The 11941-nt window shown below is 37.2% G+C and overlaps 8 protein-coding genes across 9 annotated transcripts in view; 4 read left to right on the top strand and 4 right to left on the bottom strand.

The window, feature by feature from the left end:
* The window catches only part of LOC118743852, a 23229-nt gene extending 21816 nt beyond the window's left edge, over positions 1-1413 (bottom strand). The window contains exon 1 of the mRNA XM_036476616.1: positions 33-1413. Coding sequence (XP_036332509.1) covers positions 33-1178 — 1146 coding nt within the window. The 5' untranslated portion in view covers positions 1179-1413. The remainder of the gene's footprint in view (positions 1-32) is intronic.
* A 757-nt stretch (positions 1414-2170) lies between these two features.
* LOC118742873 (peptidyl-prolyl cis-trans isomerase sig-7) lies at positions 2171-4064 on the top strand. The gene is made up of 2 exons (XM_036475280.1): positions 2171-2654; positions 2711-4064. Exons 1-2 carry the CDS (start codon positions 2261-2263, stop codon positions 4042-4044), a joined length of 1728 nt encoding a protein of 575 aa, XP_036331173.1. The 5' UTR covers positions 2171-2260; the 3' UTR covers positions 4045-4064.
* Positions 4050-4890, bottom strand: LOC118742875 (complex III assembly factor LYRM7). The gene is made up of 4 exons (XM_036475283.1): positions 4700-4890; positions 4497-4640; positions 4352-4433; positions 4050-4287 (listed from the first exon to the last, which is right to left on the bottom strand). The coding sequence occupies exons 1-4, from the start codon at positions 4718-4720 to the stop codon at positions 4127-4129; spliced, it is 408 nt and encodes a 135-aa protein (XP_036331176.1). The 5' UTR covers positions 4721-4890; the 3' UTR covers positions 4050-4126.
* A 145-nt stretch (positions 4891-5035) lies between these two features.
* LOC118742877 (protein BOLA2) lies at positions 5036-6021 on the top strand. Of its 2 annotated transcripts, XM_036475286.1 has the most exons (3): positions 5036-5136; positions 5189-5302; positions 5395-6021. In XM_036475286.1, exon 3 carries the CDS (start codon positions 5481-5483, stop codon positions 5751-5753), a length of 273 nt encoding a protein of 90 aa, XP_036331179.1. In that variant the 5' UTR covers positions 5036-5136; positions 5189-5302; positions 5395-5480; the 3' UTR covers positions 5754-6021. The 2 variants fall into 2 exon arrangements, with proteins under 2 accessions (XP_036331179.1, XP_036331178.1); XM_036475285.1 differs by having other exon boundaries at positions 5063-5302.
* LOC118742874 (mevalonate kinase) lies at positions 5763-7557 on the top strand. Its single transcript, XM_036475282.1, has one exon. It carries the CDS (start codon positions 6303-6305, stop codon positions 7479-7481), a length of 1179 nt encoding a protein of 392 aa, XP_036331175.1. The 5' UTR covers positions 5763-6302; the 3' UTR covers positions 7482-7557.
* Positions 7558-7680: 123 nt separating this feature from the next.
* On the bottom strand, positions 7681-9351 carry LOC118742876 (transcription elongation factor SPT4). The gene is made up of 3 exons (XM_036475284.1): positions 9145-9351; positions 8921-9083; positions 7681-7849 (listed from the first exon to the last, which is right to left on the bottom strand). The coding sequence occupies exons 1-3, from the start codon at positions 9211-9213 to the stop codon at positions 7731-7733; spliced, it is 351 nt and encodes a 116-aa protein (XP_036331177.1). The 5' UTR covers positions 9214-9351; the 3' UTR covers positions 7681-7730.
* Positions 9352-10581: 1230 nt separating this feature from the next.
* LOC118742872 (probable nucleoporin Nup54) overlaps positions 10582-11941 on the top strand; it is a 2799-nt gene continuing 1439 nt past the window's right edge. The window contains exons 1-4 of the mRNA XM_036475279.1: positions 10582-10818; positions 11417-11530; positions 11593-11862; positions 11922-11941. The exon at positions 11922-11941 is cut by the window's right edge and continues 212 nt beyond it. Of these exons, the coding sequence (XP_036331172.1) occupies positions 10764-10818; positions 11417-11530; positions 11593-11862; positions 11922-11941 (459 nt within the window). The 5' untranslated portion in view covers positions 10582-10763. The remainder of the gene's footprint in view (positions 10819-11416; positions 11531-11592; positions 11863-11921) is intronic.
* LOC118742871 lies at positions 10693-11482 on the bottom strand. The gene is made up of 2 exons (XM_036475278.1): positions 11147-11482; positions 10693-11076 (listed from the first exon to the last, which is right to left on the bottom strand). Exons 1-2 carry the CDS (start codon positions 11224-11226, stop codon positions 10971-10973), a joined length of 186 nt encoding a protein of 61 aa, XP_036331171.1. The 5' UTR covers positions 11227-11482; the 3' UTR covers positions 10693-10970.

Below are 11941 nucleotides of genomic sequence, written 5' to 3'. Positions count from 1 at the left end.
ATATTTATACCTTTACAACAAGATAAAATTACCTCGAAAACATCATTGATACTATCTAATAGGTCTTGTTCTCGATTACTTAAATGCGGCACATATTTGGGGTTGCAAAGAGGTTCAAGGATGCAGCCAAGGCAATCCAATAAAGACTCGATATGCGGTTTGTAGCTGTTCCGTGACAGATCATCATACTGTGTCAAGATGCCATGAATGTTTAAGAATATTTGCATTAAATTATGAGTGCTTTGTGTAGGAAGTATCGTGCTTTCATCATCATCCTCGTCATTATCCTGTAACTCTGTTGTATCTTTTCTAGGCAACAATGCTAGAAATGCCTCTGTTGTGGCTTTTATAAGATTTTGTTCGACAAAAAGTTGTTCAAACGTAGGCAATGGATCCAAACGGTCAAGATCATCGCCCTCTTTCGTTGGGGGCTTTTGCGGATTAGGTTCCACTAAAGCAAATTTTGCCAGTATTGCGTTTAGTGTTTCAATTGTCTGGCGTAACAATTGCTCATTTATAGAGTTGTTTAATATAAAGGTAATATTTTTAACGAAATCCGGACAAGTACAAATGCGTTGATACCACTGGAGAGCTGCTACACGATCTGCATGTATAAGTACAACAGAAAGAAGACGTGTGAGCTGCAAAAGCGTCAGCGAGTCGGAGCAACTTGTTAATCCGAGGAGTATTTGAACTAGATTGTTATTCTCAACAAGTGCTTCTCGTGCTTCTTTAAAATTGCACATGTTACCCAAAATTCCCACCAGAATTTCTACTAAACGCTTGTCCTCCGTTGCATTGATGCAATGGGCGAAGAGCTCCAGCACATTATGTTCTAAAAGCAAGAGTACAACATCTTCTTCAATCGTCATGTCCCAAACTGAGCATAAATCGTTTTCAAAGCATTCATTTTCGGCGAGTTCTTTTTCTACCTTCGTAAGTTTTAGTAATGTTGAAAGAACAAAACGTTCACTGTACAATGTATTGCCTATAGCATCACCTCGCATGCGAGTCAAATCCTCATCAACGTGCTCACTTCCATCGGGATGAACCGAAGGATTACAAGAACCTACGTGAATTTGGGCTTCGCAGTCTTCCGATTTATTTGCTTTATTAACGCCGGCTCTAATTTTTTCCGATGGCTCAGCCGGATTTTCCGAAGTGCCCTGATTTTCCATCGAGGATCGTTTCTAATTTTTCTTTCTACATATATAAACAAAAATAACATAAAAGCAAAAAAAAACACTTTAGCCACTGATAAAGATATTTTTTTGGGTTACCCTGTGTGATAAAAAGCAACAGGTTTGTTTCTTGACAATTAATTAAAGTCATAAACCATGTAAAACTCGGTAAGTTTACGAGCCTGTAATGGGAACGCGCCCTCTGCGAAAAGGTGTAGTTAGGTTACTGTTTGACAGATCAATCAGGATTTTGTCAAGCAATTTTTGTTTCTTAGCATTTTCCATATCATCCCGCCATCTTGTCTCTATCACTCTTAGGTAAAATACGATTCAAAATGGCGAAAATTAGCAAAAAAAACTTAAGTCAATACAGTTAGTGGATGAAATTCATTCATTTTTTTCGATTATTTTTTTTTTTAATTTATTCTCATTATTTCATCATACATTTTAGTATAACAATTTTCGCCCCTCAGCAACACTGAAGTTGATGAGGTCGTTTGCGCATCAAATTTACCTCGTGATTTTAGGAGGGGCTCGTAAATAGTGCTAAATTCAAATTTTGATAGTTCTTTTACGAGGTTGGCGAGGCTATTATGAGTTTAAGGGAAGACCCTATTGTGTTTATGCGGCCAATTTTAACTTAAATTCATGGAATGATTTTGTGAATTGGCCTACGTATAAACATAGTATATGTCCCGTGACCCAACTGACGTTAACCCCTCATTAGTATAAATATTAAGATTTTTGTATTGCAATCGATAGTTCATCGAACAGTAACGTCCATTTTTAACGTTTTTTCGTTAGCCACGCAGTAATAAATTCAATAAAATAATTTTACAATTTTTACCAAAGAACGTTCTTTCTACGTTATTTGCCTTAAGTAAAGTTCTCTGCTTGTGATCCAAGGAGAATTTATAAATCCGCCTTGCTGTGCGTCCCTGCTTTAAAAACTATTCGTTTTGACACCCTGTTTTCCATGCCATATTCAATTCACACATTTAGCAACTAAACTATAAATTTGACCTCAATGAAAAAAAGTATTTGCAAAAATTTCGTGTTCTGTTATAAATGCTGGTGAAATGTCTGTTGTAATTGAAACCACGATAGGTGATATTACCGTCGATCTTTTTGTGGACGAGCGTCCGATTGCTTGCTTAAACTTCATTAAGCTTTGCAAAATTAAGTACTATAATTTTAATTTATTCCACACCATCGAACGCGGTTTCATTGCGCAGACCGGTGATCCTACTGGTGCGGGAAACGGCGGTAGCTCTATTTGGGGCCAGCTCGATGGAACTGAAAAACGATTTTTTGAAACTGAAACAATGCCAAAGATTTATCATGAATCTGCTGGACTACTATCACTTGTGTCTGCGGGAAAAAAATTAGTTGGATCGCAATTTTTCTTTACATTGGCGCCAAATTTATCTTCACTGGATGGCACACATTGCGTTATTGGCGAAGTAGTTGAAGGTAAGCAGTAATTAAAAAAAAAAAATTTTCAATGCATTCATTAATTTCACTTGCAGGTCACGAAATATTAAGGAAATTGAATGAGACTATTGTCGATGAGAACTTTCGTCCATATCAAGACATACGTATAACCCATACAGTCATATTAGAGGATCCTTTCCCAGATCCACGTAATTTAAAGTTACCAAGTCGTTCGCCATCGCCAAATCCCCAACGCTTTCAAAATGGTCGTATTGCAGCAGACGAAGATATTGACGATACGGATGGGAAAACAGCCGAAGAGTTACAGGAAATGCTTTCAGAGCGGGAAGCAAAAGCTCGTGCCACCATCCTTGAGATTGTTGGAGACTTACCCGACGCAGAAATGGCACCACCTGAAAATGTACTCTTTGTTTGTAAATTGAATCCAGTAACAACAGACGATGATTTAGAAATCATATTTAGCCGTTTCGGTAAGGTAAAAAGTTGTGAAGTTATTCGTGATAGAAAAACCGGCGACTCTTTGCAGTATGCATTTGTTGAATTTGAGGATCAGAAATCGTGTGAAGCGGCTTATTTTAAGATGGACAACGTGCTCATTGACGATCGTCGAATCCACGTAGACTTTTCTCAGTCAGTTGCGAAAGTAAAATGGCGAGGAAAGGGTCGTGGAGTTGAAGGCTCCTTAAAAAATAGGGACTTTGATAATTTACGGGAACCGAGCTGGAAACAGGAAAGGGACAATCGAAAGCGAAACGGCGATGACCGCGATAACACTAAACGAATGAGCTCGACTGAACGCCGATTAGCACGAGAAGAGCGCCATCGGGAACAACACGATCGGGAACGCAAAGAAAAGCATAAATATGAACGGGATCATCATTCGAGTTATCACAGCCAGCATCGTAGGCAAGAACGACGTGTTGATGGAAATACCGCACGTCAACGCAGACGTTCACGTGAGCATTATCGGCAGTCACGTAGTCGTAGTGGAGAGCGAGTGAGAAAATATTCTCCTGACAGCCAACGACGCGATAAGCACTCTAAATCTACAGACAGAAGGCGAAATAACCCAGAGGAAACAAAGCAGCGACATTATGTTGATCACATTAGTAACGAAAAACAAGTGGATAAGAAACGACTGCCCGTAAGAAGTGACGACAGATCCAAGAAACCCAAATCAAAATCGAAATGCAGTAAAAGAGTAAGCACATCCACAAGTGATGACACCGATAGTTCTAGTAGTGAGTCTGAGACGGAATCATCTAGCACAGACACCAGTACTACCAGCAGCGATGAATCTAGTGATGCTTCCAATAAGAGAAGACGCCACGGACGTAAACGTAAAGTTTCAAAAAAGAAAAGCTCTAAAAGAAAGTCACATAAAAGAAGAAACAGACATAAGAAATAAAGGAATTTACTTAAGAATAATCTATCTTTAAATATTGTATTTAATAACATATGTATGTATGTAAGTTTATTTAGCACAAATATTACTTGGGATTGGTTGCTTTAACGCTCGAAGAATTTTCTCCCCCGCAGCAACCACCGGCAGGCCGTCTCTTGCGGTTGCGTGGAGTCAATTGTTCGATTGTTGCGTCTGGATTAAAAGGAACATTGTCCAAACGCGTGGTTTCTTCGGTGATGCGCAGCTCTAAAAGAGAATAAATACCACTTTGAAATTCGAATTGATCTACATAATAAATATGCCGACTTACGGTAAACGCCTTCCTTTTCCTGTACTGCTTGTACAACGTTTGTGCGCAATTCTTTGTTAACGTCATTCGCTAGTTTTATCATCTGAATTTTAAAGTAAGTTGAGTACCGTATATGTTAATGAAGTTAACTCCATATGTGCCTAACCTTTTTTATTTCCTCTTCATTTGATTCATTACGATTTTTTCTAAAATGTTCGTTTATTTCTTTGCGACCAGCTTCTAAAGTTTGTTTATCTCCTTGGAAGACGAATTGCCTGGTCCGATGCAAATTTTTAAATGCTCTTAGCGCCTAATGACAGCTCAAATTTTTAATGAAAAAACACGCTTCCCTAAAATATCTCCTCTTACCTCACGTCGCAGTTGTGCCATTTTTATTACTTAACTTAAAATTTTGGATTTGTGTAATCAATTTAATTTAGTGCTGCTTTTGAAATATTTGTCAATTCCTTGTCATAATAACACAGCTGATTGTACAGAATGTCAGATATGCACACGTTTTATGAAAGACTTAATTGTCTGTAATTATTTATCTTAAATTAATATTTTTTCCAAAATAACTATACTTTCTAAGATATTTAGCAGCTAGTTTATATGTATAACAAAACCTGTTTGAATCAAAATTAATTAAAACATTATAAAAATGCAATTTTAAACCTTCTTAACATATCGACTAATCATGTAATCCGATTTTGCACTTTCCTATTTTCGAGTCTCGAATCACAGCTGTCGGCCCGCATTTTTTTTACTGAATTCAATTGCTTCACGCCGTGGTCATTATAAAAAAGGTAGTTGATATAAAAAAAAAAACCGGAAATATTGGTTTTGGTGTCTTTGCAGGTATATTTGGACGAACTGAGAGCTTTAATCAAGCTTTAATCACGCCCAACTTATATTCAAGACGACGCCAGCTGAAAAATAATTCTGGCTGCATATGCACATATAAGTGGATAAGTATGTCTGCGCTAGTATTTGTACTTAATTATTATTCAACAATCATGACAAAAAAGGTTAATAAACACTTGTTTAATTATGCATATCTGTAGGTAAGTGCCGGGTCTTAGAGTTATTAACGTTAACTGCAGCAGGGCGAAGTTGACTCTTGGAAATTTGTAATTTCATTGCACTTAAAATGAGCAAATACAACGCAAAGTATTTGGAAGACAAGTTAACCGACAAACTGGGAGCACAGTACGTAAAGGCAATCGACGAATCGGACGGTTGTGGTGGTAAATTTAGTGTTACAATTGTTTCAGAGGCATTCCGTGGTAAGACATTGCTGCAGAAACATCGCTTAGTTAACAGTGCACTTGCGGAGGAGCTAAAGGAGATACACGCATTCTCACAAAAGTCGTACACACCCGAAGAGTGGGAAAAGGTGCAGCAGACAATGCTTAAGCAATAATAAAAGCACCATATGCAACACAGTAAATATATATTTCTGCTAGCTTATAGCATCATTCAGTCAGTCAACAGCAACAGACGAAATTAGTAAACCGGAACGGCAACAATAGCGTACCTACTCGACAGAAAACGAAACGGAGTCAATTTAAACACGAACTATATAGTGCAGAAAGTGAAAGTATAGCTACTCTATAATTGTAAATGCGTAATAAACTGCGCAGGCGCTCAGTGCTTAAACCATTTACATTTTTAAACTGCAGGAAATAAAATACATAATCATCTAAAATATAAATGAAACAAGATTCAAATTGAAAGTACGATAATAGGCGAACTGCAAGCCAAAAGTCAAGTTGCCTTATTTGCATACAAATACGACTGCAATATTACTTAACACAAATCCAATTCATTCTTTGTGTTTGTGTGAGTAAACCAGTTGTCGGCTTACGAACACTGCTACAGATCGACTTATTTACACAAAGGTGTTCTTATTTCTGTAGCTATTGAATAAATAACGAATAAACTTAAGATTTCCAACTCACGTAAATTTAAAATGAAAAAATTTCAAGTTAATGCACCCGGCAAAGTTATACTCCATGGTGAACATGCCGTTGTCTACAGAAAACCTGCTTTAGCCGCCGCCGTGGGACTAACAACGAAATTGCAGTACCGCCCTCAACCGGATAATGGTGTTGCAGTGTTCAATTTAGATAGTTTGAATTGCACATTTGAAATTCAATTACAACAGTTCAATGATTTTGTTAACGATTTTCGTGTCAAGTATCCTGGTAGCAAAGTGGATTATACTGCAAAATTATTAGAGGAGGTGCGAGACGTTGTCACAAAGCAAGTGGAGGGAGCTCTTAGCAATTCTAACAAGCAACAAGCTCAAAAGGCTTTTTTGTCCATATATTATCTATTGACAGGTGCAGTTCTTTCGGCCCCGAATGCAGAACTTGCTCTACAATCCGGGTTTCAAGTGAATATCGACACAGAGATGAATATTGGATCTGGCCTAGGTAGCTCAGCCTCGTTTGGCGCAGTATTATCGGCAGCATTTCTACTTTTAACTGGCCATTTTGATGAGCAAACATACCTCAAAGTGGAAAATCAAGCTCTTATATCTCAGTGGGCCTTTGAAGCTGAGCGCATTATGCATGGTACTCCATCTGGCGTTGATAACACTGTGGTGACCTACGGAGGAATGCTGCGTTTCGTCAAAGGACAAGGCTTTCAATCTATTAATATACAGCGGCCGCTCAACATAATGCTGGTAGATAGTCGCATAAGCCGTAGTACTGCGGATATTGTTGCTAAAGTACGACACCTTTGGGAGACCTTTCCAAAGGTCGTGGATTCCATCTGGGATGCTTGTGAAGAAATTGTGACGACTGCCATACCACTTTATGAAAACTTTGGCAACGCGAAAGACGACAGCGAAAAGTTCGAGAAACTCGAAAGGTTGTTCCAAATCAACAATGATCTTCTTAAAGCTATCGGTGTTACACACCCCAAATTGGAGCAGATATTTGCGATTGCCTTCAAGCGTGGTTTCTTCAGCAAAATAACAGGAGCTGGGGCAGGAGGCTTTGCTATTGTGCTTCTGCCAGAAAATTTTGAAAGTAATCAGGTATATTGGAAATTGAAAGAAGAACTGGAGTCAGCTGGATTTGGTGTGCAATCTACCACTGCCGGTGGTGATGGCTTACGGATTAAGGCGCTGGAAGACTAATTTTCCACATATTTCTATGGTTAATAAACATGTGTACTAACATACAATACATTTATAATTTTATGATCTAAGTAAATATTAATTTTGTTTGCTTTTTCACATCGAAGGAATATATATGCACCTTAATATGTATGTATGTACATAAGTAATATTAAATTTTATACGCTGTGCTTTGTAATTAATAAAACACAACAATAAATCTGTTTTTGTATCATTTCATAATATATTATAATTCGAAAACTCAGTAAATCAACGTTGGCTAGTGTCTCTAGATCTGTAGGGAATGCCGCGACTTTTCATTTCGCGCAGCGTTGCTTGTGGGAGGTTGCCCGATACCGAGATGGCGTAGATGCCTCGCGTGAAACGTCCTGTAGAAGAGTTCAGACAGAATTTCATATTTTGAAACGCGATTAAAACATTTATTTTTAATTTAGAAGGCAAATGAATGTATGCAATACACGAAAATGCTATCACTGAATCCGAATAGTCTCGAACGTAGCATATCCCAGTGGGAATTAGGAGCACGTAATAATACCTTATTAGCAACTTACTCTTCACCTGGCAGTCATTACCATTTCCCTGCCGAACGTCCCTTACTTTTACAAAGGCATGGCCGCCTTATGTAAGTAGGAATTTAGAATGTACATTTGGTATCAGACATACTTCTGAGCCGCTTTACAAAGTAAGTTACTAGTAATGCAGAGCAGTCGCTCGGAGTAGTTCGGTGATTGGAAATAACTTCGGCTGCACGTTATTTTGCAACTGACAACGTAATGTGTCTTCGGAGGTGTTCATTTTGCCCTTTACTAGTAGATGACATTGGCCATGATGACAATTTTGGTACTAAAAACTGAAAGAAAACATGGCTTACCTCGCAAGGTGCTTACCTATTTTCCCAGTGGGATACTTTGAATACAAACTCAAGTTTCTTCCTACCGACTGTTATTGTTTTTTTTTTTTATCAAGTGTTGTTTTCGGGTATGCAGTCCAATGCTAAGAAAAATTTATTTTTTATTTTTTTGCCGACTTCTTCTTCAGGCCTCAAAAATGCATTTTTCTGTGTCTAGTTTCGGTTGTGATTAATTTCAACAAATAAACATAAACATTGACAACTGAAAGCTGTAGATACAAATTTACTTATTCACACATAAGAGGCAGGAAACGGTCGAAACGTCGGCAAAAAAATAAAAAAGGCATTTTTCTAAGCATTGGACTGCATACCCGAAAACAACATTTGAATACAAGCGTTCGCAGCATTCCGGACTCAGTGATCGCATTTTCGAAGATTTCACGAAATTTCGGACTACGATACAATAATTACATTGAAACTAGCTTGAGTCAATAGGAATGTATTGGTATATTTTACTGCAAGATTTAGATAGTTATGACTTTAACTTAGAATAATTACGATAACATGGTATCCAGATATCTAAACTTACCTATACGTTGCCATTTGGCTACCCAAGAATCTTCAGGACTCATCAGGGCAATAATACCATCGAAATTGTTACTTGTGTGGTCATATACATTATCCTTGTTGTTTTTCATTCGCAGAAACTCGTCACAATTGTCGCATCCATCACATTCGAATTGATCGAATGTCTTAAATTACAAAAAATTAAAGTTATTATTTTAGTTTTACTTTGCCGCAATGAAGACATACCTTAACAAGTGAACACACTAAACAAGCGCGGAGTCCTCGTAAATCTTTTGGTATTGTATCGAAAGACATCCTGAAACCGTATTAAATGCTATTGTATGGAGGAGTGAAAAATATTAAACTATTTGAGAAGTTTTCTTGTTTCTTGCCACGAAAAACCGTATTATAAACAAATAAACAAATGTGAATTTGACAGCAAATCATACTACCTTGCATTTTATACACCAGATGAGGTAAAGTTTTTAACACAGGGTGGCTGATGTAACGCAATAATTGTTGGCGCCAATGGCTTTGTTTCTTTTCTTTTCTTGCAGATAATTATCAGGAAAAAGAACGGCGAAATTGAGAGATTTACGCTCACAGAGAGCGAAATAAAGAAATAGTAAAGAAACGCAAAACTAGCTGAAACTAGCAAGTAAACAGCTGATCGATGTATTTGACTATTGAAAACATTTGGGGCGAATTTTTGTTTATCCATTTTGACAGCTGCTAGTTTCTGCTGGTAAAAATTTACTCTAAAAGCACCACAAACAATTATTTTGTTAATGTGAATTATATTAAGCATCATGCCATCAGCTGTTTTTCTTACTAGCAAATAGTTGCTAGTAAAAATTTATCCAGTAAAACTTGCAAGTTCAGCTGTCATTTTTGCTCTCTCAATTTCCACTCTTTTGCTAGTTTCTTGCAAGTTTTTGTGTACGAAAACGACATGAGAAAAAACCAGAAAATTAGTACTGGATTTACTGGATAGTGCGTACGCGAACAGGGCTTTTGTTACGTGGTGAAATTCACAGTAGTAATAACCAAAAAAAATAGAATAATCGATTAAACGGTTAACTGATTTATCGAAAGCATTAGACAAGTAATCACAATTAATCGTAGGAAATTAACCGATTATTCGGTCGTTTCGATTAAAATCGAGAATAAATAAAAACCATCTCATTTCATAAGTTATAAAAATTGACCGTTTTATTAAAGGATACATTTCTTGTGGTGGAAACTTACGCTATGATTCGGTGCGTAAACAACCGAGAAAACAATGAAAATGAAAAGTTGGAAAGTAGTAAACCAATACACCCCATGTCGAAATTATGAGCCCTTCCCACATTGGCAAGTTTTAGGAATTAAACTTTTTATTATTTAATTTTTATAAAAATGTGTGAATTTTTTAATAAAACGCGTATGAATCCAAATTCAACCTTTGTGTAATATTAAACAAATTCAACTAACATTCGTAAAAATATCCAGCTTTTTTATTAGATTCCTTAGAAAAATTTGGAGTATGCATTTCTATAGCCCATCCAATATTAGTATAGCAAAATGCAATTAATCGGTTAATCATTGGATTAGTCGAACAGAAAATTGCGATACAATTTAATCGTTAACCAAAAGAAAATAACCGATTAAAATCGATTTTTCGATTAATCATGCCATAACTAATTCACAGTGAATTTGTGACATTTTGTATCTGCCAACGAAAGCGCCAATATAGAATTTATGCAGAAATAAATGGTGGAAAATGTTCATTTTGGCCTAACAACAAAATTTTCGTGGTCCCAGTACAAAATTACTGCATTGCTATTTAATAAAATCATAAAAATCGTATTACATAGTGTGTAAAGATGTCGTTCTTCGGCGGAAGCACTTCACTGGGTGCAACAAGCACGCCCGCAAAACGTAAGTATATAAACATACAAATGTACATCATGCTAAGTTTAAACTAATATTCCGGCATATGTATGTATGTATGATAGATAGTTACAAAACATATCCACAAATCATACATAAGTGTAAAATTGTATAGTTTGTAGGTGCCACTAATTTTAAGTTCATGCAGCCTTTTGTAGATACTTTATTGGTCGGTCAGTTCTTGGAGGTGTCAGCAGGCGCTTGGCGTCATCCACGCTGTTTATACGAACCTCCTTTATATTGATGCTATAATAAATAAATATATTTATAGACATATCATCTATATTCTTCATTAGTTTTAAAATTGCATATTTACCCTTTTTTGTAAACTACATAACCAACATAAGCAATTGGTGCACACAGTGTGAGCAAGACTACTGATAAAATAACACTCATTACGAATCTATTCAATAGCTTTTGCGCCACTATCGCTTCGAAGCTTAGAAACAACACTGAGAATTTTTAGAATAAGCTTAGCTCTAAAGGAAATACTGATAAGCAATGTTTCAGCATATGCGCTATCTTTAAATTTTTACTCACTGCCTAATCTTTTCAAATATACTTTAAACCCTTATTACATTTTTAGCTGGTGGCATATTTTCGTCGTTCGGCACTGGCAGTGCGGCTGCTGCTCCAGCTTTCGGCACAGCGACATCAACCGCTGCACCGGCGTTTGGTACATCCGCTTTTGGCACTACAGGTAAAAATATCTTAATTCTATCTAATTGATTTAGATCAACTTAAAGAATGTTCTGTGCGCAGGTTTTGGCAGCGCTGCACCTTCATCTGCACCCTCTCTCTTCGGTGGTACTGCAACAGCTCCCAACACAACAGGATTCGGAGGTTTTGGTGCGACAACATCCACAGCACCTTCATTCGGCGGTTTCGGAACGACTGCCGCCACTAGTGGTTCGGGTTTTGGTGGATTTGGTGCCACATCAACAACAACAACAGCTCCGGCCTTTGGTGGATTCGGTACGCAAGCAAGTGCTTTCGGTGGTTTTGGTACCGGCGGGAGTACATTCGCTTCATGTATGTTCCTCATTTACACGTCAACAAAAAAGTGATATTTATTAAAAAGAACTTTTTAGCTTTTGGTAAACCTGCCGCT

The sequence above is a fragment of the Rhagoletis pomonella genome, unplaced genomic scaffold (assembly GCF_013731165.1).
Source record: "Rhagoletis pomonella isolate Grant_MI unplaced genomic scaffold, Rhpom_1.0 Rhpom_scaffold_00007, whole genome shotgun sequence".
NCBI classification, from domain to species: domain Eukaryota; kingdom Metazoa; phylum Arthropoda; class Insecta; order Diptera; family Tephritidae; genus Rhagoletis; species Rhagoletis pomonella.
The sequence above is the reverse complement of the archived record's forward strand: the minus strand, read 5'-3'. Positions and strand labels throughout refer to the sequence as shown.

Coding starts and splice junctions, on each gene's coding strand:
- LOC118742873 (XM_036475280.1), top strand. CDS start 2,261: ATGTCTGTTGTAATTGAAACCACGATAGGTGATATTACCGTCGATCTT. Junction 2,655..2,710: donor TATTGGCGAAGTAGTTGAAG/GTAAGCAGTAAT, acceptor TTTCACTTGCAG/GTCACGAAATATTAAGGAAA.
- LOC118742875 (XM_036475283.1), bottom strand. CDS start 4,720: ATGGCACAACTGCGACGTGAG. Junction 4,641..4,699: donor TGGCACAACTGCGACGTGAG/GTAAGAGGAGAT, acceptor AGCTGTCATTAG/GCGCTAAGAGCATTTAAAAA. Junction 4,434..4,496: donor ATGAAGAGGAAATAAAAAAG/GTTAGGCACATA, acceptor TTTAAAATTCAG/ATGATAAAACTAGCGAATGA.
- LOC118742877 (XM_036475286.1), top strand. CDS start 5,481: ATGAGCAAATACAACGCAAAGTATTTGGAAGACAAGTTAACCGACAAA.
- LOC118742874 (XM_036475282.1), top strand. CDS start 6,303: ATGAAAAAATTTCAAGTTAATGCACCCGGCAAAGTTATACTCCATGGT.
- LOC118742876 (XM_036475284.1), bottom strand. CDS start 9,213: ATGTCTTTCGATACAATACCAAAAGATTTACGAGGACTCCGCGCTTGT. Junction 9,084..9,144: donor TAGTGTGTTCACTTGTTAAG/GTATGTCTTCAT, acceptor TTGTAATTTAAG/ACATTCGATCAATTCGAATG. Junction 7,850..8,920: donor AGCCAAATGGCAACGTATAG/GTAAGTTTAGAT, acceptor ACTCTTCTACAG/GACGTTTCACGCGAGGCATC.
- LOC118742871 (XM_036475278.1), bottom strand. CDS start 11,226: ATGAGTGTTATTTTATCAGTAGTCTTGCTCACACTGTGTGCACCAATT. Junction 11,077..11,146: donor TATGTAGTTTACAAAAAAGG/GTAAATATGCAA, acceptor TATTTATTATAG/CATCAATATAAAGGAGGTTC.